General features: G+C 41.9%; 1 protein-coding gene across 1 annotated transcript in view; it reads left to right on the top strand.

The window, feature by feature from the left end:
- The window catches only part of LOC137640023 (VWFA and cache domain-containing protein 1), a 447,337-nt gene that overhangs the window by 76,283 nt on the left and 348,941 nt on the right, over positions 1–22,113 (top strand). Inside the window, 1 exon segment of the mRNA XM_068372387.1 lies at positions 7,400–7,538. Coding sequence (XP_068228488.1) covers positions 7,400–7,538 — 139 coding nt within the window.

Raw genomic sequence — 22,113 nt, 5'->3', positions numbered from 1 at the left:
CTCTCTTCGCTCATGCTAGTTTATCAGCCTGCGAACAACAAGAGAGTAACAGGCCTGGACCCTGAGTGTCAGGTAACTGCACATCTGGACACCAAGCGTAGTGAGGCTTCTATCGAGATGTTCTTGATGACGAACGTCTTTACAACTCCCTAGTTAAATGTAATATTTCAACCATTTTTAACCCAAGGAGTCAAGCAAACAGACGTGACGTCGTACGTCCACCTAACAGGGCGTCGAGCTTCCAGCGGAATAGGACGTCCTGCAGGATGTGACGATGAGCGTCCAGTAAGATGTGACGTCGAGTGTCCAGTAAGACGTGACGTCGAGCGTCTATCGAGACGTGACGTTATCCATCAAGCACAATGCGACTCCGAGCGTCAAACAGCTCGTGACATGAACTTGTATGCGTTCCCACCATTCAAAGTGTTGTACAAGGTGTTACAAAAGTTCGTGTCTCACGAGGGAACCAGCTTGACTTTAGTGGCCCCCTTCTGGCCGTCAAGAGGTTGGTTCACAGAGGTACTGGAATGGATAGTGGACGTTCCAAGAAGCTTGCCATTGAGAATAGATCTTCTCAAACAACCTCACTTGGCAAGAGACCATCTAAACCTCCAAGCTCTACGTCTGACTGCCTTCAGACTATCGGAAAACTCGCAAGATCTAGAGGATTTTCGAAGGAGGCAGGTAAGGCTATCACTAGAACAAGGAGGACTTCTACCATCAAGGTTTACCAGTCCAAGTGGGAGGTTTTTAGAGAGTGGGGTAGAGCTAAATCAGTTTCTTCATCTAGTACCTCTGTAACACAAATTGCCGATTTCTTCTTAGACCTTAGAAGAAAGCACAACTTTTCCTCCTCGACCATCAAGGGGTACAGGAGTATGCTGGCAGCTGTCTTCGGACACAGGTTTTTAGATCTCTCAAATAATAAAGACCTTCAAGATCTTCTCAGATCTTTTGAGTCTTCTAAGAAGCATCAACAAGAATCACCAGCCTGGAATTTAGATGTTTTTTAAAATTCCTCATGAGTGACAGATTTGAGCCTTTGCACTCGGCTTCTTTTAAAGTTCTGACTTTGAAGACTTTTCTTAGTAAGTCTGGCAACAGCTAAGAGAGTCAGTGAAGTTCACGCTTTTAGCAAGATTATTGGCTTCATAAACGGAAAAGCCATATGCTCCTTGCAACTTGGATTCCTGGCCAAAAACGAACGTCCTTCTCATCCATGGCCTAAATCTTTCGAGATTGCTAACCTCTCTGATATGGTTGGTGAAGAGTTGGAGAAAGTTCTGTGTCCTTTTAGAGCACTGAGTTCTATTTGGACAGAGCTAAAGATTTAAGAGGCAATTCAGAAGCTCTTTGGTGCGCAGTCAGGAAGCCTGCGTTACTGATGTCTAAAAACGCCCTATCATTTTTTATAAGACTGTTAATTAGAGAGGCTCACTCACACTGTGGTGAGGCAGACCTTTAGCTGCTAAAAGTAAAGACTCATGAAGTTAGAGCTGTGGCAACTTCTGTAGCTTTTAAACAAATTGTTCTCTGCAAAGCTTCATGAATACAACCTTTTGGAGGAGTAAATCTGTATTCGCCTCGCATTACTTGAAACGTGTCCAGACTCTTTATGAGGACTGCTACACTTTGGGACCATTCGTAGCAACGAGTGCAGTAGTAGGTGAAGGATCTACCACTACGTTCCCCTAATCCCTAGTACCCTTTTTCTTCTCTTGGAACTTTTATATATTTTTATGTTTGTATGTGGAGATTGGTCGACAGTCTTCCACAATCTTTGATTTAGTCAGGTGGTTATTTTGTTCCTTGAGAGCGCCCGGAACAAGGGTATTAGTTGAGGTCCTGTCAGCATAGAGGTTATTACCCGTTTGACAGCTCCTGGGTTGACCGCTGGATCTCATAAGGATAGCAGACATAATGAGGCAGAGAATCATTGAAGTCAGCTTCCTTAACAGGTACGAACCCTTAAGCTTGTTTTAATTAACTGTTAAGTAATATTCCAACAATGTTGCTGTCTCTAACCCTCCACCAAGGGTGTCAATCAGCCATTTTTATATAACCAGCGGGTAAGTTTAATGAGTAAAAATTATATTTTCATAATATAAATTTTTGAACATACTTACCCGCTGGTTATATAACTTATAATCCCACCCTTCTCCCCTCTAGAGACCTATGGGCATGGAAGATCTGGTGAAGTATGGAATGGTTCGGCCTATCTCCCGTGAGGGCGCTAGTGTACACCTGTCACTCTATCTGCGATTGCCGCAAGTTTTGAATTTCTGTGGGACGTCAGGGACTACTGTAAAGCCATTTTTATATAACCAGCGGGTAAGTATGCTCAAAAATTTATTTTATTAGGAAAATATAATTTTTCAGGTGTGCATGTTCTTTCTACGATCACCGTCATGAGAACGTGTCAAAGGCGCGAGGGTGCCGTGTGCGGTACTTTCGAAGAGACCGACCCGCACTCTTACTGTCCTTCGTGCAGAGGGCATTGCAACGAGCAGGGTTCGCCCTGCACAGAGTGTAGGGATTGGCCTGCCTCCCAATGAGAGAAATTTGGGCGGCGCAAGAAGAAGAAGGCAAAGCGCGATCTTTCTCCCTCAGGGGTCAAGGAAGAGATCGCGTTCTTCTTTACGCACCCCCAAATCTCTTTCTAAAGCTTCTTCTTGCTCTCGCTCTTCCGAGGGATGATCGAGTAGGAGCGCAGACCAACTAACTCCTTGGCAACTCCGGGTTACGGGGGGTGGTTGTTGCCTCCCCTAGAGGAGCAACTTCACCTCCAGCCACTGATAAGCCATTCTTCCTTTCAGATTTGTTGCAGGTGTGGTCGTCCTTAAGGATTTCAGGACCCCCTTCGAAGGAGAAGCTGCTGCACCTTATTCAGCATGGTGTCAGGAAGGACCCTTATCCGGAGCCGTTGACATCTCACGCTCTGGAACTGTGCGAGGTCCATCTTTCTCCTTCTCCTGCCCTACCACGCGTGGACGAGGTGATCACTCGTGTTCACCTATCCAGCAGCCCCCTGCTGATGACGGACCCTCTCTCTATCCTGGAACCTCATCATCACCTAACCTTCAACCCTTTGTTTCTCCCCACCGGAAATCACAGGTTGATGGTGTAGATCTTCCAAGGACAAGTGCTCCTACCACCAGCAGCGCTAAAGAACAAGCATTTCCATTGCCTCGCCCTTCTGGAAATTCTTCCCTTGATCGCCGTTCTTGACGATCGGAAGATCTAACGCATCGTAGGTCATCACGATCCGAGCACTCTTCTTCTAAAAGGCGCTCATGCTCTCTATAGCCTCACGGGACCGCAGGTTTCAACACTTTCCTCGGAGGCGTTCCTCTTCACGAGGACGAGTTTAGGGATCGCGTTCAACACGATTACGAGCAAAGTGTAGACCTAGGTCCAGACAGTCGTGTTATAGATCTCTGCGATCTAGATCATGAAAATGGCGCTCACACTCGCGAGGATGATGCTCCCGTTCACGAGGCCGGCATTGATGCTCACGAGGGTACCCTTCACAGAACGACGTTCACCTTCGCGAGGCTGACGCTCACGTTCACGAGATAGGCATTCGGGAAGTTCACGCCGATCTCGAACGAGAGCTAGATGTTCCCGTTCACGAACATCTCGTTCACAATCACGAACCGGGCGTTCGCGATCAAGGTCTAGACGTTCCTCGTCTAGAGGTAGAAGTAGGCGCACGCGCAGTCCATCAGCCCGTACCCCCTCAACCAGACCTTCTTCCAAACGACCTCGGACCGGACCTGATGATGAGAATGACTTTTCCTTAGATAGGCATCCAGCTAAACCTCCAGTGCCTTTCATCGCCTGGGAAGTCTTAGCTAAGCATTTGCCTACGCAACGCTTGGAAGCACGTCCCGCTGTGACACGTTCTCCAACAAGAGTAGTCCCTGCCTCCTCTGCCGACTTCGTCGGACGTAGGTGCTTCTCTGAGGCATCAGGAAGGCGTTAGACCTTCCTCTTCCTGTGTGGCTCCTAGTGCTCCTGTTGCGAGCACTTCTGCTCGTGAATCGTGTCCATTGATGCGTGAAACTTGCGATTTTGCGTGTGAATCTCGAGATTTTGCGAGCAAACTGGCGATTTCCGCTAGCAATTCACAAGCAGATGTGTCGGAACCGCGAGCAAATGTGGTACCAACACCTTCGCCTTGACCCTCAGCTTCTTCCACCTCCAGCGAAAGACCGACACCCTTTCCAGAGGGTTTCAAGAAGCCTTTAATAGGTTCTGTAACATATCTATTACTCCGGACCTTTATTCGTGTCTGAAGGAACGTGTTCCTCTGCCTCAGAGGTTATTACCTCCATCGACTGGAGCTCCTTCCTGAGTTCCCCCCAAAGGACACTCTCCTGGGGAATTCCAGGGTTTACTTAGAGGATCAGAACTTCATCCATGGGTGAATATGTTCATCTCCACCCTGCTGAAGTCTCTGAACGTGGCCCCCCCCCACCGCCACAACCTCCGACTATTCCAGTCAAGGCAACCCATAGGATCTCCTTGGAACAATCGTCGAGTTCGTTATTTGGGAGCCAGGACCCTAGAAGGAAGTCGACAGCAGACAAAGTACACAGATCATCTCCACCCCGATCGCGTGCCAAATGTCCTAATCCATCTGATTCTTATATGGCCAAATTACGTTTTACGCCAGTAAAGGTAAAGTAGGTCATCCCTAAGAGACAGAAAAGGAGGATGAGAGGCGTAACGCCACCTCACGCCGACATCATCCGCCCTAGGACGAGTAGCGATGTAGGCTCACCCAGGGAGATTACGATCTATTCCTTCAACCCTTAAGACTTTGAGGTAGTGCCTCCGGACCAACGTCCGGTTTCTGTACCTCCTCCTGAGGAGGAGTCTCCAGCTCCTACTGCCAAGGCTTCGTCAAGTGCTTCACAAACCTTGCAGGTTCCCCCTCCTAAGACTGCGGAGGAACGTCCTGTCCATAAGGAATCAAAGGACTTTTAAGACGAAACCCAAGAACGTTGCGGCACGGGAAGCTATAATTGCTGAGGCACAGAGACTGTCCCCTGTGGTGGGACTTCCTAGCATTTCAGTTGACGATCCTGGCCTACCCCATACTCTGGATGTGAGTCTGGAGGTGGACGACCCCTTAGATTCTGAGGACAAGAATCTTCCAAAGGCGGCCAGTCAGAAGTATCTCTCCGAGCAAGAGAGACGTGAGTTGGAGCCTACCTTTTGGCAGGTCCTTGCCTGTATGAGGTCAACAGGCTGTCTACTCCTGGTTCCACCATCCAGGAAGGGAAGGATAGGGTTCTCGGCGAGATATTCGAGACCCAGAAGCCTTTCAGGTCCAGTGCAGCTCTGCCCTGGTCCAAGGGTTTGACAGCCGCCAAAAGGTCAGCTATCGCCCAGATAGCTGGAACTTATAGTTCCTTGTGGGCAGGTTGCTACTCTCGATCCCTTCCACTTCCTTTTGTTCTACAAAGGAAGTATGAGATCGAAGGGTAACCCCATTCCACCATGTACCTCGATCCTTCGGTAGAGTCCCTAATGAAGGGTGTCCTGACTCAAACCCTCTCCTTTGTGAAGGCCTCCCTATCGGCAGTTGAGCTCCTGAACATAGAAAAAGGTACGAAGTATTCCATGCTGGCTGTTTTGTGGCTCGATCTATGGCTAGGATCCTTAGGCTTCATGGTTTGCTCCCGCGATCTTTCAAAGGAGTCGGCAAGGAAGACTTTGAAGTCTTTTCTGTTGTCAGGTTATGAGATCACTTGCCCCTTGTCAGAGATTAGGCCTCCTCCTTGGAACGGGGTTCGCGTCTTGAGATCCTTAAAAGGACTTTCCTATGAACCATTACGCCGTACAACTGACCGAAATCTCACTTTGAAGGTGGTGTTCCTGCTCGCTTTGGCCTTGACAAAGAGAGTCAGTGAACTGCATGGCTTCTGGTATGATATTGCCCATTCAAGGGGATGGGGGAAAGTTACACTCACCTTCATCCCTGAGTTTATTGCTAAGAATCAAAATCCGGGGGTGCTGTACCATAGATTCGGGTCCTTTCAGATTGAGAGTCTTCGTTCTGTAACCAGTGACCCAGATCAGTTGTTACTACGCCTAGTGAGGAGTTTGAGATACTATCTTAAATGCACTGCAGCAACACGGGCTTGACTAACACCTCTGTTTGTTTGCTCAGGGAGAGTAAAGAGGAGGATCACCAAGGACGCGGTCATAGGACCAGAGTTCATGATGTTAGGGGCATCAGTACATCCCTAGCATTCAAAGAGAACTGCTTTGTGATGCAGTTTCTTCAAGCTGCTGTTAGGAAGCATCAGATGACCTTCACAGCCCACAGGACGTAACTTACAGGAACGTGGATACCTTCTCCATAGGTCTTGTGGTGGCACAACATGTGGTTTGATAACTCGGCTCTCATATGGCACAAGTAGCAGGCGGTCAAGGGTAGACATTACCCGGGATTAGTCTCAGATTAATAGTAGAGTGACTGGTATCTTCTTCCTTCATCTTCCTCTCTCTTGGGAACAGCACCTGTGGAACTCTGCAAAGCATCCTCCTCTGTCTGCAGGTAATAATTATATCCCTGGTTTAATCTGATATATGATATACATTTGTTATGTCCCCGTCCTCCTTGCGAGGGAGAGTCGGGCAATCTTTAGGTTAAGTAGGCGGAGTGTATATTACTCCATTAATCCTTACCTGGTCAAGTCACAATGTTTAGTTATCTCATACATATCAATTGCCCAGGCCGTCACCTCTCAGTCACACGCGAGGGTTAACATGGTGAGAGGGTGCCTCTAGTAACTTTATGTGAAACACAGAGTCACATCCTGGGTCAAGTTACCAGCCAGTTGGTTATGACTTCCACCCATATAATATAGAGCAAAAGGTTTGTTGCAGGTATTAACAAAGGACAAATTTGGAAGTAATTTGTATTTTTCCTAACCATACAAACCTTGAGTTCTTTATTCATACTGGCCCGCCATCACTCATCCCTCTGTAAATCCTTCCTGCGAAAGTGACGTCATGTCACTGGTGAGGTGAGAGTGGGGTGGCTGGTCTATCCCATGTTAATTAGTGGCGCGGTTGTTTACCTCTTTAAAAGTCTTATGGTTATTTCAGCTTCACCAAAGTAATATTCTCATATAATAAAGACCTCAAGGTTTGTATAGCTAACAAAAATACAAATTACTTTCAAATTTTTCATGTTTAACTGACTGACAAGTTGTTGGGGTCCACCAGTTGGTATTTATAACTACTGTACATTTTTAAATTTTTAAAGGCCTTTCCAGCTCTGCTGAAGTCATAGTCTCCTATTATAAAAGATTCAGGTTTATATAATTGAGAAAAAAGAAAATGTCTGTACTTCTTTATTTGTAATTTGCTTCTTTTATAGGTTATCTCCTGGAGACACCATAGATGGAGAGGATACTAGTGTGTTCTCAGGGGGTATACCACTAACTGAGAGAGCAACAACTTTAGCATCGCACCTCCGTCAAATTGCTAATAATGAGTTAGGAGTAACTCATATGCAGGTAAAGGGATTTTATTTTGACATTTGAATCTTATATGTTCATCTTTCATTGGTTTAACCCCTTACAGGTTGTTCAAAGGTATGCTCCTGTTTTTATACTATTACTTACTTTATTTTCATAAAACAATAAATTAGATTTTTTATAACTTCAATTCAGAACTGAAACGAGACTATTTGGTATGGAGTTTCCATGTATAGCAAGAATGAGTGTAAATAGTATGTCTTATGTCAGGCAGCTGTGTTATCAGCTGTCTCTGACTGTGAAAAAGATAGATACAGTATTTTACGGTATTTTTTTGCCATTTTTTTTTTATAATTTCATTCTATTTTTTATTATGTTTAAATTTAAGCTTTTACAAAATCTCCCCACACAGTTATAAACCCTTTCTCCACTCTTTAACACATTTTAAAGTAAAACTTACTTTTCCTATAGACACACCTTCACGTATTAATGAAAAGATTAAAATCAAAACTTTCACCAGTGAAAATAAGTACCAAAACTTGATTGACGATGATAGTAATTAGAATTAGATGTGCAGTACAGTCAGACTTCTGTCATCGTGGATTTCGTCACGAACCTTTCTGGTGTCAACTCAGTGAGCCATTCTTTTTCTCTGCTGATTCCCTTTCCTTTTCACATCTCCTATTTTACTGTATACAGTACTTTATATTGCTGTTGTAATAACATAAAACTATCCACTATAGTATTAATAATAACATTTATAATTACCGGTATACAAGTACTGTACTAAAACAATAATTAAAAGCAAACAAATATACATCATAACTTTATAGCTATCATATGCAAATTATTCGGTGATGAACCCTTTCCTTAGGAATCCTGATAATAAAGGTGATTAAAAGAAGTCCATATATATACAACATGCTTAAGTAATATTTGATATGGAGTTTACAGTGAAATGCATTATGACAAATATGATTGTTCAGACACTAAATACAAACCCTTGCCATTTATAGGGATTATACTTTTGGTGAAGCTGGAAGACTAGCCATAAGACTTTTAGTGAGTTGTAACTACACTACCGCTAGTTAGCAGTGGTCAAGGAGGGATAGCCGGCTACCCTGCCCACACACTCACCTGTGTTGTCTCGTCACTTCTTACTTTTGGCTCGATGAGGGTAGACGTTCGTCTCTCTTTCTCCACCCAACTTTTCTGTTTACTGGCCTTTGACTTTTCTATGATTTACTTGTGTTTTTGTATGTATTTTAATATTCATGTAATGTTATATATATATATATATATATATATATATATATATATATATATATATATATATATTTATATATGTATTTATATATATATATATATATATATATGTATATATATATATATATATATATATATATATAAATATATATAGATTATATTGTATATATACATATACTGTATATATATATATATATATATATATATATATATATATATATATATATATATATATATATTATATATATATATATATATATATATATATATATATATAGATATATATATATATATATATAATATATATATATATATATATATATATATATATATATATACATATATATATATATATGTATATATATATATATATATATATATATATATATATATATATATATATATATATATGTATGTATACAGACGCTCCCCAACTTACGAACGAGTTACGTTCCGAACGATCGTTCGTAAGTTCAAACTGTTCGTAAGTTGCTTCAGTGCCATATTTTGTATTATAATTTATGTTTAAGGCATATACAGTACTGTATAAGTATATTGAAGGTTTATATAAGTATGTTTAAGTATGTTTAAGTCTTGTATAAGTAACCTGTATTGGTTTGTACTGAAAAAACATTTAATAAAATGGAGAGAATACGTACAGTACTGTACTACGTATGTTAGAGAGAGAGAGAGAGAGAGAGAGAGAGAGAGAGGTTAGTTTACTGAATTGTTTTATTTCAATTTTGACCGACGGAATCATTCTTTGTAGAGTATACATCACGTATCTTGTGACGTCATGTATTTGGCGGAAGAGCGCTGACAAACCGAATGATTTCCTTTCATTATGTTGCCGAGTAATCTTATTACAGAATTCTCATAATCGAAACACCGAGTAACGATATCAAGTGTTTTAGTGGTCTGTATCATTAGTTATGAGATTAGTAGCCTACAACTTACCGTAAAGTTAAGAAAAAAAAAAGTCTGATGTTATATTTCTTCTGGCGGAAGGCGAGAGGCAAATCAAGTGATTTTCTTCCGATCCGTTACTATTCCCATAATCGAAACATCGAATAAGGATATAAAGAATTTTTTAATATTTTCAAAGAAATATGAAGACTTAACTGCATTAAAAATCAAAATACGGAGAGAGAGAGAGAGAGAGAGAGAGAGAGAGAGAGAGAGAGAGAGAGAGAGAGAGAGAGAGAGAGAGAGAGAGGTGGGGGGTTGCGTATTCCGTTTATAACTAATAATAAGGTCTATCAACGAACTGTATGGAAAATGTGATAACCTATAATATATTAGCGCTGTTGTAATATTCACTATGAAGAGATTTCGAATATCAAGAAAATTATATAAATCAGTGTTATTCGTACTATATGTGCGCATAATCGTAATACTGCAGCGTCACCTTGAGATCAGCTGATCTCCCAACCAAAAGTAAATCAAAAGTAATTGTTGATTATTGAAATGCTCAAGAAATTAAAAAAAAAAATATGAACGTGCTTTAATAAACCACAATTAAACACAATAATGTCTAATGAAATATGAAGGCTTAATATTGAACGAAAAATTGAATACTGTATGAAGCTTTAGAATTAACTACCCGTATGCGATTGACAGAGCGAGCACACACACACACACACAGAAAGAGCTACAATGATTTCGCATGATACCTAATAATAAGAACTGTAGGGAAACTGATTTTCTGTAACATATTGGCGCTGATGTAATATTCATCTTGAAGATATTTCTAATATGAAATAAAAAAAAAAAAAATGCCAAAAGTCTGATGACGTTATATTTCTTCTGACGGAAGGCGAGAGGCAAATCAAGTGGTTTTCTTCCGATCCGTTACTATTCCCTTAATTGAAACATCGAATAAGGATATAAAATTTTTTTTAATAATTTTCAAAGAAATTTGAAGATTTAACTGCATTAAAAATCAAAATACGGAGAGAGAGAGAGAGAGAGAGAGAGAGAGAGAGAGAGAGAGAGAGAGAGAGAGAGAGAGAGAGAGAGAGAGAATTTAACTAGAAATGAAATCTACGGATGTTTACGAACATGTTTGGACTTCCTTCAATTTGTGTTCGTATGTACCGTTGTTCGTAACTCGAATGTTCGTAAGTAGGGGAGCATCTGTATATATATATATACATATATATATATATATACATATACCGTATATATATATATATATATATATATATATATATATATATATATATATATATATATATATATATATATATATATATATATATACCGTATATATATATATATATATATATATATATATATATATATATATATATATGTGTGTGTGTGTGTGTGTGTTTGTGTGTGTAAATATATATATATATAACGGATTTTGAGCGAAGCGAGAAAAATAAATTTTTGGGTGAGATGGCCATGACATCCTGATGGAAGGTTCCTTTAGTAGCTTCCCAAGGGTATATATGACTACAGTGATATTCCCAGAGAATCAAACCAAAGGTTTCACAGAATTCTAACTTGTGGCACGAGTACCCTTAAGATTACTCTCAAGGGTATCGTATATAATCAGGGGACGTATTCTTGACACGCCACATGGCGATCTGCACCCCGAATAGCCTTTACGCTTCGAGGGGGATACGTGGCAGAATTAGAAGGGTAGCCGCAATAGAGGTTACCCTGGTTCCCCTATTGTATCACAACCGCGCCAACTCCCTCTGGCGGTCATTCCTTGTAGCTTTGAGCATGGTGCTACAGATACAGTAGTTCAGGGAGAGAAAACCGAGAAGATCTTTTCATAGAAAAGAAGGGTGGGTCCATCAGGACGTCATGGCCATCTCACCCAAAAATAGATTTTTCGCTTCACTCAAAATCCGTTTTTTGGGCTCAAGCCATGACATCCTGATGGAAGCATACCAGAGAATTAATGTATCTGGATTTTCATCAGTGCCTTAACCTTGGGACAATATTTCTACGGCCAAAAGGGTCAATTGAGACAAATGAAGTTACCGTTATCCGTCATTATCACTAAGCATAACAATGTTAGTGCTTCCTGCCCCCTGCAGGGAAGAGTCATTTTTAGACGTTAGAAAAGGGGCCTCAAGGTAGCATATATTGTATGAACAAACATAAGTATACACTAGAATACAAACGGTCTCAAGGCTTGTATATATGCGGAACCAATATCAATGTCCTTATCCGTTGTTTGTAAGCATACAATGATATGAGAAATACTTACATGAGTAAGTCAAGGAACTCTGGCATCTTAAACATGCAATTGTTGGGCGAATTAGGACGCAACTGCATTTTAATAGACATTTATTCCTAATAAATGACTACATGCTAAATGAATGTAGCATGATAAGGAAATTATACAAGAGACATACACAGAAATTAATGTTCCCTTTTTTGAAAGGGGAAAATTGATCAGTGCCACTCTCAGACTGAAGAAAAGCTCTTTTAACAGGACTTTTCTTTATAATTTCCATACATGAAATAGTCTAACAACACTGTGTACTATGTACACACGGCACTAGTGGTATCCGTATAATTTCACACCTGAGATTCTGAACAGATTTGGTGTTACCATGGCAACACTTATTCAAAGGGAGGTCAAACAAAAAATGCTGACCCCTTCTCCTTTTAATTGATAGTCCCAATCAATTTACTGTTCATCGCAGAGCTAGACGACAGGGTCCAAAATAGCACCTGCCGCCACCACATAATGCTTCAATCCATAGACTTGCTTAGCATAGTGTCTGTAAGACACACCGGACATCCTCCGATCAGTAAATGAGCGAAGAGGCTGAAGTCCACACACTGAAAGGTTCAGTGATGAAGCAACTTTTCTCGGATCTTAATCTGCAGGATTGCTGTCAGGATCCGCTCCGCGAATAAGGTAGGTGAGCTTCGCCCTCAGTTATAGGGATAGTTTGATCCAAAGTTTTCTCCTGTAAAGAGCTGTTTCTCCTGAAGTCTGAAATTCTATGAAGATAGACCTTAGACACACTAGCAGTCCTAGAGAGACATCTTCCTTCAGAGGGCAGATTCTCCAGGAACCCCACCTCTTAGTTGGTAGGTCGTCCTTAGTGAGAAAGGTTGGATCAGGAAAGAGATGCAGTTCTCTCACTTAATGTGGCCCTCATCCCAGATAGGGCCACTATTTCACTAACTCTAGCCCCAGAGGCTATAGCGAACCAAAAAATAACCTTTTAGGTTAGATCCTTGAGGGAACAATCCTCATTGTTTACAGGTGAGTCATAATGTAGGACCTTTTCCAAAGACCATGAGATGGGCTTTAGTGGCGTTGCAGGCCTAAGCCTGCACATGTTTTCAGAATCTTATTAAAGATTTCATTCGTCAGATCCACTTAAAGGGCATAGAGAAGAGGTCTAGTCGGGGTTGACTTGCACATGGATATTGGTCCATGGATCCAAAGATCCAATCAAGTGACCTCTCTCGCAAAGTCGGCCCTACCCTTGGTGCTTACTCAAGGGCTTATATGGGGACAAGGCCAAAAAACTAGGCTTCTCATAGTATCCAAGGATGCACTGCCTCCTTTCTCAAAGGCCATCGTGCTGTTGGCCGCCAGACCTTGAATATAGGGGTGGACAGAGAAGGACTGGCAGAAGATCATGAGATTGCTCCCGGTCCCTATTGCTTTACAAAGCAGCTTACTTTTCCCAAGAAGACTCGTATTGTCTTCTAGTTGACTAGACTTGTATTCTTCAAGGAATTCTATTTTGCCTTTTGAGATCCCAGTCTTTTTCCTAACCGTTAAGGGCAAGGAAATCATAAGATGAAGGGATCAGGTGTACTGTGATAAATCAAAGGCAGAAAACTTTTGAACCTCCTGGATAATCCTAGGTGCATAACTAGTACCAGCCTCAGCCTCAGTTCCTTCATTACAGGGAACGGGGTGTTCTTGGGCTACCTGGGAGCCAACAGAGCCCCTCTTCCCTGGAAGGGTCTAAACATGTAGAGGGCCTTCCGGAGGAAATTTGATGGGCTGAACAGGAATTTCTAAGTCCATCACTTCTATTCTAGAGACATGATGTCTGTTACCTCCACTAGAGGATCCTCGTATGGGGCTATATATCGAGATAGTATCTTGATGACGCTCGTGATGAAGAAAATGATCTGCAGCTCGGGGACTTGTTCCCATCTGGGAGGGAATGGGTCTACGTCCGTGTACCATTCCAACTCTATTGGGTTGAACCCGAGAAGAGCATCCGCTGTCACCTTGCGGATCATTTATAAACGAGCTGCTGATAGGCGCCATTCCCTTAAGGAAGGGATGGCTAACATTCCCTAATGAAATGAGATGTCCCTTATCCTCGACAGTTTCGACGCCTCATTATCGCTTCGATGCCCCAGATCAGCCTGAGGAGGTCTGATCTATGTGGAGAGAGTTTCTCCAACCATTACAGGGCTAAAATGGACCACGGGCCCGTGGCCTTTGGTCATTGTAGGGTAAGCGAAGAGGGAATGACCATCATTGGTCCTATTAGATCTCTTCAAGCGTTTGATGCGTATCTTCTCCAGCCTCTTAACGCATCTTACAGCTGTGCACATAGCACTGGGTCTGTCATTATCGTGAACTGGAGAGAGTTCAAAACTCCTCCCTGTTAGCGTCATGGAATCCTGACTGATTACAATAGTCTCTTGACAGACCTTACGATCTCCTTTTACATCCCCAAGGGAAAGGAGCGTTATGGTGACCGCAGGTTTCAATGATTTTATAAAAACATTGAAGCCCCTGAGCTGGAGAGAATCGAGACTTCTTGAAGTTATTTTGCATCCCCGATGTTCCGGGGCCGGATCATCTCCATGGATGCTCATAGACAGTCGTTTCGGGTGCTGCCCACCCCAGCCTGTCGTCCAGGGCCATTGTTGCCTGAACTCTTTCTAGGCTTGGTTTCGCTTGACTGTGTCTGCTAATTCCGTGAAGATCCTAGGACTGAATTTAGTCCGACGAGAATCTTGTCTAGGATATATGTTATCTTCTGTAACTTGGATCCTAGGTACGGGTGGAGGGGGTGACTGACTGGAAGTTGCCAATAGACATCTTTCAGGTCTGGCCAGACTGTCAACACCCCTTACTGAATAAGGTCCTTGTGTTCAGAAGGATTAACATTCTGAACTTGCTGTTTTATTGGAACTTGTTGAGTGGCACCAAGTCCAGAATGACTCAGAGTTTTCTTGAGTCCTTCACGTGAACACTAAACAGCCTTCCTTGGAAATCGATGGACTCTACTTTCCTTACTGCTAGTATGCTCTAGAGCTCTAAGGTATACCCTTCCAGGGGATTTGGAATGTAGGAAGAGTTGAGGAAAGGATGGTGGAGGTATGTCCATTTCCATTCTAGTCTCATCTTGGTTAGGCCTTGGACCCAAGGATCAAAGGTCCAGCGATCCAGGAGGAACTTCCCTCCTACCAGAAGTGTCTGTTTGCTTCACATGATCAGAAGGTGTACATATCTGGCTTTCTGTGGAACAACGGTCATTGTAACTGTGGGATGGTGTTTAACATCCCAAGGAGAACTAAGAAACCTTCCCGTCCTCCTTTTAGGTCATACCTGACCGTTTGTCTATATCAGCTTCTCAGTGTTTCACTGTAATAGAAGATTCCTTTCTATAGTTTAAAGCTTAGGATAAGTACGCTGGAAAAGAATAGGAGAGACACATACGTGTGAATCCTTCCAGCCAACTGCTGCGGCCCTCTTAATTATTGATTCTAGGGCATCTCCTTTTAAAAGGAGCCCGATGGAGGATTCTAGCCCATAAGTATAGAGTAGCGTAAGCAGCGCCTACATCCAGGGAATTAATAATGAGAATCAAAGAGGCTGAGGAAGAGTCAGCGTAAGGAAAAAAAGGGGGGGAGGAGTGTATCCCCCAAATCAGGTAGGTCTCAGCAAGAGATTGTGCTCAGAAGCACAGCGTACTGGAAAAGCATTCTATTGTATGGTTATGTACCAGAGATTTCTGTCCGTGATATGGGGTTTTGTATACACCTATACAACTGGCATATTACCGTCAAGGCTAGTACTGTACTTGGGGGTAAGTTAACTGGCACAGTACTTCAATACCGATATGGCTAGCAGTTCTCCGGCATGTCAGTGACTTGTCGGCTGTCAGCGGGTCGCTGACAGAAGTCACACCATCCTAGCCAGTATTCAATGTGACTGGGTAGTGGTGAAAACTATACGCATAGCCAGCAGCCCTCTGAACCATTGGCGACCCCTCGGGCTGTCGGCAGTCCGCCGGTTATCGGCTGGCTGCCGATTGAAGGCATACCAACTCAGCTATTGACTGGGTGGTGACCAAGGGCACACACTGCCGGCTCTCGGCGGCGGAGTCAGATGTGACAGTGAATCAATGACTGCCGTCGTTGTTATCACTTCAAGGTGTGGCCTGATTGTAATATCTCTGCCTGGTGTTTGCCAGTCGGGGGTACGAGTCTTGCTCAGATTCATTAGTGCCGTAAGTATCTGCAACACCATCCTGTGAGGTAAGGTCAGGGGGTTTGGGGGAGCTTGAAGACCTAAAAACCTTGAAAAGAAACACTAAATTGCCAGTTATTGCAATGAACAAGTGAAATCTTCGGTCCAATTCCCGTAGAGTTTCCGAACTTTTGCGAGTTCGCAACTGAACCGCATTTTTGTGATAACTTGTGAAACCAAACCAACCGTAGTTCGACAGCTTGAGACTGCCATCGTGTATGCACTGGCAGCGAGAGGGGGGGGGCGGTACCCCCATCCTCACCTCCTCTCCTCGAACTGGAGTGGAGAAAGGAGGGATAGGGGACAGGATGTCCTTTAGGAAGCTGTAAAATAGGTAGGTATGGTTTCGGAGAGATTTTAGAAATCTCACACCCAAATGTGTAAATGTTAAGAGCTGTATACCAGATTCTATTAACTTGGGTTTTTCGAGACCTTCGACATTAAGGTCTGGCCTACTTACAGGTCAGAGGGTCTCAGACGGGGTTGGGGATTTGGAAATAATATTGCTGGGGGCATGGACCTGCATGTATTATGTCCGTGAAAATACTCACTCTTATAACTGCAAAAGACTGCGATGCAACATCTGGTGTCCCTCCTGTAAGGAAAGGAGAACAGAAATGAGTATTCAATTGATTATCACACTGATAAACAATTTGCAAAAATCATCTTTTGACAAAAATAGCTTAGGACAGAAAGTTATAAAGAGATAGCGGGAGACACATACCCGTGTATCCCCTGCGAGCCAATGCTGTTACCTCCCCTCAGTATTAAGATGAGGAAATTCCTTCAACTGGGGAATTCCCGGTAAAAAGGGGGGTCGAACACCTAGGTGTAAGGAAGTGTACAAAGCGCTGTCCCCCCTTATACTTAACACTCTGAGGTAAGGAGGACTGATTTCACAATCAGAGTATCGAGGGAATGCCATTCTTTCGATATAGGAGCGGTACCAGCAGAAGCTCGCACAAGGGTACCCAAGATATGTTGATTAGAAAAGATAAAAGACATATATTTGTGTATCCCAACCAATCTATTTGCTGTGACCTCCCTTACAATATTAAATCAGGGAGTTTCCTGATCAGGGAAACTCAGGGATAAGGGCTCTCCCCTTTAAGGGTTAGATGTGTCACACCACCAGCCCTTTACGAAATTTAATTTGTAGGGTAAATGGAAACTGATTTCAAATCAGAATATTGACGAAATATTATTCTATCAATATAGAATTGGGTTCAGCAAATACCTGGGCAGGGATACCCAAGATATATTGGAAATAACTACTAGTATGATATATACGTTAGTTTTCCATCTGCCATATATACAATACTGCAAATATACTGACTACCTGTATAACCATATACAGTACTGTAGTTCAGCCGCCATGTTGCCGGATTAGCTAGCTCTTGCCGGAGCATCTAGCATGCTAGATAAGAGAGAGAGAGAAAGCATGGAGTGAAGGCTATCTATTACTGTGTATGTATACAGTAATAAAGGATGTAAAAGTCTAATTTTACTGCCTTTCTACTAGTATAATATATACGTTAGTTTTCCATCTGCCGTATATACTATACTGCAAATATACTGACTACCTGTATAGACATATACTGTAGTTCAGCCGGCAAGTTGCCGGATTAGCTAGCTCTTGCTGGAGCATCTAGCATGCTAGTTAAGAGAGAGAGAGGGAAAGCATGGAGTGAAGGCTATCTATTACTGTGTATGTATACAGTAATAAAGGATGTAATTTTACTGCCTTTCTCCAAAAAGAAGGTTCAAATGGAAGGGAGAATGTAACATTCAGGCTTCCATCTAGCCACAGTACTATTGCCGGCTTACCTCTGTAGGCCAGCCTCCGGCAGCACTAGTACAGTCGGCATGCTACCGACTGAGTCAGTACCTATCTGTGCCGGTCTACTGCCGGCCAGAGCAACACGCCGACAACAGAAGTTGTGGCCAGCAGTTCAAGGGAGAACTGGAGAACCTTGGTGACAAAAGGGACCTCCCACCCACAGCCGGCATGGCCGCCGGAAGCCGTCAGTCGCCGACAGCCGTCAGCTGAGGAGAGGGGGTCTGGCCGGCTCCGGCAACCCACCGGCAATGGTAAGGTTTCGGGACGCCGGCTCAGGAAAGACAATGGCTCGGCCAATGTAAAAGAAGAGAGGGGGGGGGAAGGGTCCTAAATGAGGTATGGGAGGGGCCGGCAATGTTGCCGGACCTATACACACCTTGAAGAAACTCTCTTTCAGTACCGGCACAACCCCAACCAGCAGGAGAATCTTCTATTCTCCAGCTTAGGAGGTGCTAATACAGTTGAGGGGACGGCAGTCCATGCCGTTCCTCTCAACAAGGGAGAAGCAGAGTTCTAATGCCGGCGCCATCCTAGGCCACAAGAGTATACTACTCTACAGCCTAGGGTCTGCGAGCATAGGACTGGTCTACTAGACCACAGGGAGAAGGTGGCAGCATCATGCAACCACTTCAGGTGTAATCTAGGGAGGGCTAGCCTCCTATGCCGGCAGTTCAGCCGGCAGGAGAGTGCAATCACCCCGCCGACCGACTTCCGACAAAAGACTAAATACTCTGAGGTTCTGATCGAATCCCAAAACTTGCCGTCTGCTGTTAAGGGATGAGGCAGAAAAAACTCTAGGCTAGTCATGCCTGAATTCGAAATTCAAGGCCGACGCAGAGAGTTGTAGCCTAAGGCTACTCTCAGAGGGAAGAGCGATTACCCATATATCTCTATTCGAGACTAGTAACGGCTAATATAATTCCAGGAGATATCAATCTCCAAAGAATGATAACCGATACACAAGGGTAACCGGGGAAATGTCGAAAGTATATGTTGTCTAGGTTGGGATACCTAGACAAGGCGAGATCTCGGTTACCTAAAATCACCAAAACTCTGACATATATGATCGACACAGGAAAAGGGAAAATTATGCATATAAATATCTTACAATATAAAATGCCTAAATAGCTTTCATAATACAGTAACAATTAATGCTATTAAAACCGGAAATGTCGTTCTGCTAACTAAAAAACACATGCCCAATGAACGACTGCGCCTATGGCGACACCGGTGACCGGCGTAGATCCAAACACAATAATTACACTAATTTCATTGTGAGGCTGGAACTAAAATACATATTGTAAAGAATAAATACTCAACTTTCTGGATGGAGAAAGAAGCCGTAGAAAGCATAAAGATTCCTTTGAAATCAATTGAAAATGTCAACAGGGAACACCACCATAGCAAGTCGCTACAATTAAAGGAGTGACCGCCAGAGGGAGGTGGCGCGGTTGTGATACGATTGTAGTAGGGGAACCAGGGTAACCTCTATTGCATATACTGTACACCCTTGGGAAGCTACTAAAGGAACCTTCCATCACGACGTCATGGCTTGAGCCCCCCCAAAAAAAAACAAAATATATATATATATATATATATATATATATATATATATATATATATATATATATATATATTTATATATTTATATTTATATATATATACATATACATATACATATACAGTAGGTTACCGAATTATGCAAGAATTTGGTGGATCAATGACCTCGTATAAATGGAAAATCGCATATTTCGAAACACAACTAACAGAAATAATTCCAATGGGGCCATGGCAACCAGCAACTTGCCTATTCAAACATGTTTACTACCCATTTCCAATACTTTCTATGTACTATACTATGTTTTTTTATAATATCAAATTGTTCTTGTAAATAAATCAAACATTTAATATACTTTAAAGTACTAATAACATGAGAAAAGGTTAAAATTACAACCAGGACGGGTGTAAACCGTATATTTCCGGTTATAACACGACCCAAAATACAGACAAATTTTAATGTTCGTCATATCTATTGTATAAGACAACTGGTGAATAGCAAAACCATCACTCTATAGACTAGCTTTTGTTGAATCATTGAAAATCCAGAATTATCAAAATAAAGCAATTTTATATCATGCGTTTCCTAAACACGCAAAAAAGCGCAATAAAAAACGACAACCAATGTTTTGTTTACGTTTATCTGTGATCATAAGGAAGAAACAGACGCATTTACACTTCTGTGTATAGGTTAGTTTTTGCATCGACAGCAATCTTACCAAGTACAGTATTGATTATATGTTGATTTTGTTATTACCAATGTTCTACTTAATTTTTCTTAGAACTTCCAAATAAATGAAATGAATGCCATTTATATAATGTTTTTGTTTATGACGCCGCCTGAAATGGAAACCTTCCATTAGTTTACTGTACGCTCCATCTTCGATCATAATAAACCAGTGATTCCCAACCTTTTTGTGATCGAGTACCACTTGAAGGTCCCGTACAGTCGCTTCGTACCACCTGGTTCCAGAGAAACTAAATTCAATCAGATGCCACTTTATTTCTATAATTGTAAAAATAGAACACGCAAATTAACTAAGAAAACAACAACTCAATGCGAGGGCTGTATCTGCTTCTTCTCCACCAGCTGGTCAATGCGGAGCATGATTTTGCTCACAGCACATCGGAAATCATGCCCAAGCGCAGCAAGACGGTTCCGACTCTTCGACTTGATGGCCATGAAGGCTGAGAACCCCAGCTCGCACTCCCACGTCGAGGGGAAAATCAGTAGCTGGGGAACAGCGTGACGGGATAGCGTCGGGTACGAGGAGGCCATGCTCACCCAGAAGTTTAAAGGAGAGCATTCTTTGTGCTTCGTCTTTACCCGAAAGTGTTCGCGTACCACCTGGAAGGCCCTCGCGTACCACTAGTGGTACGCGTACCACAGGTTGGGAACAACTGTAATAAACAAACGAAGGCATTAAACACGCATGATCAAAGTGATAAATAATGATATTAAAAGCTTTTAGTAAATATGTTATTACAAATATTATTTACCGTATCTATATAAATTCCAATATACGTAGCGAAGAGCAAAGCAGGAAAACTTTTTTTTTTTTTTTTTTTTGCGCGTGCAATCAACAATAACAAACTGCCGCTAATGACAGAATGATAATTTACGATAATTCTAAACTGTTACGAAAGATAATTGTCCGTTTCATATCCAAAATACTTTTCCTAACTTCAGTTATAAGTCAACTTGTACCCACCTCAATTATGAAACCGTCAGAAAAAAAGTAAAAGAAGAAGAAAGTACCAGGCTGTATTTTAAAGTAATTGAACAATTAAGTTACCGCTATAACGTTCGAGGTGACAGAAATGGTGCGAGTTTGGAGAAAGTAAGGAAAATTGAATCATGATTGATTTTCAATATAATTGATACTTTGTGAAGCCACAAAGATTTAATTTTTAAGAGATATAGAGGTAAAAAATGAGAGGTAGCGAAAGGTAGCCTAGCCTAGCGAGAGAGAGAGAGAGAGAGAGAGAGAGAGAGAGAGAGAGAGAGAGAGAGAGAGAGAGAGATAGTTTTAAAAGTACTAAACAAAAAATATGATAGATTAAAACACATTGGTGCATATGTAATATCAACTAACTGTATAGATGGTTTGAATAAGTTAAGAAAAGGTATAAAAAATACTTTGGTACTGTATTCGTACGCTCATATTATTGAGAGCGGCAGCTAGACATCAGCTGATCTGATCACAGCCAGAAGTAAAACAAAAAGAAGTCAGCAATACTCGATATTTAAAACACACTTGAAATTCAAAAACAAATACACATGTTTTCTTAAAGTGCAATTAACTATTTAAATAGCAATTTTCTAGAATAAAATGTTTCCTAAAAAATTGTGGTTTGCTGACGAAATCGGATACTGTATTTTAAGCTATGATTGAAATGCATGTATACACGGTATAATTTTTTCGTTTCGTATTTAATTGACATTTTAAGAAAACCGA

The sequence above is a fragment of the Palaemon carinicauda genome, chromosome 4 (genome assembly GCF_036898095.1).
Source record: "Palaemon carinicauda isolate YSFRI2023 chromosome 4, ASM3689809v2, whole genome shotgun sequence".
Taxonomy (NCBI): Eukaryota; Metazoa; Arthropoda; class Malacostraca; order Decapoda; family Palaemonidae; genus Palaemon; species Palaemon carinicauda.
The sequence above is the reverse complement of the archived record's forward strand: the minus strand, read 5'-3'. Positions and strand labels throughout refer to the sequence as shown.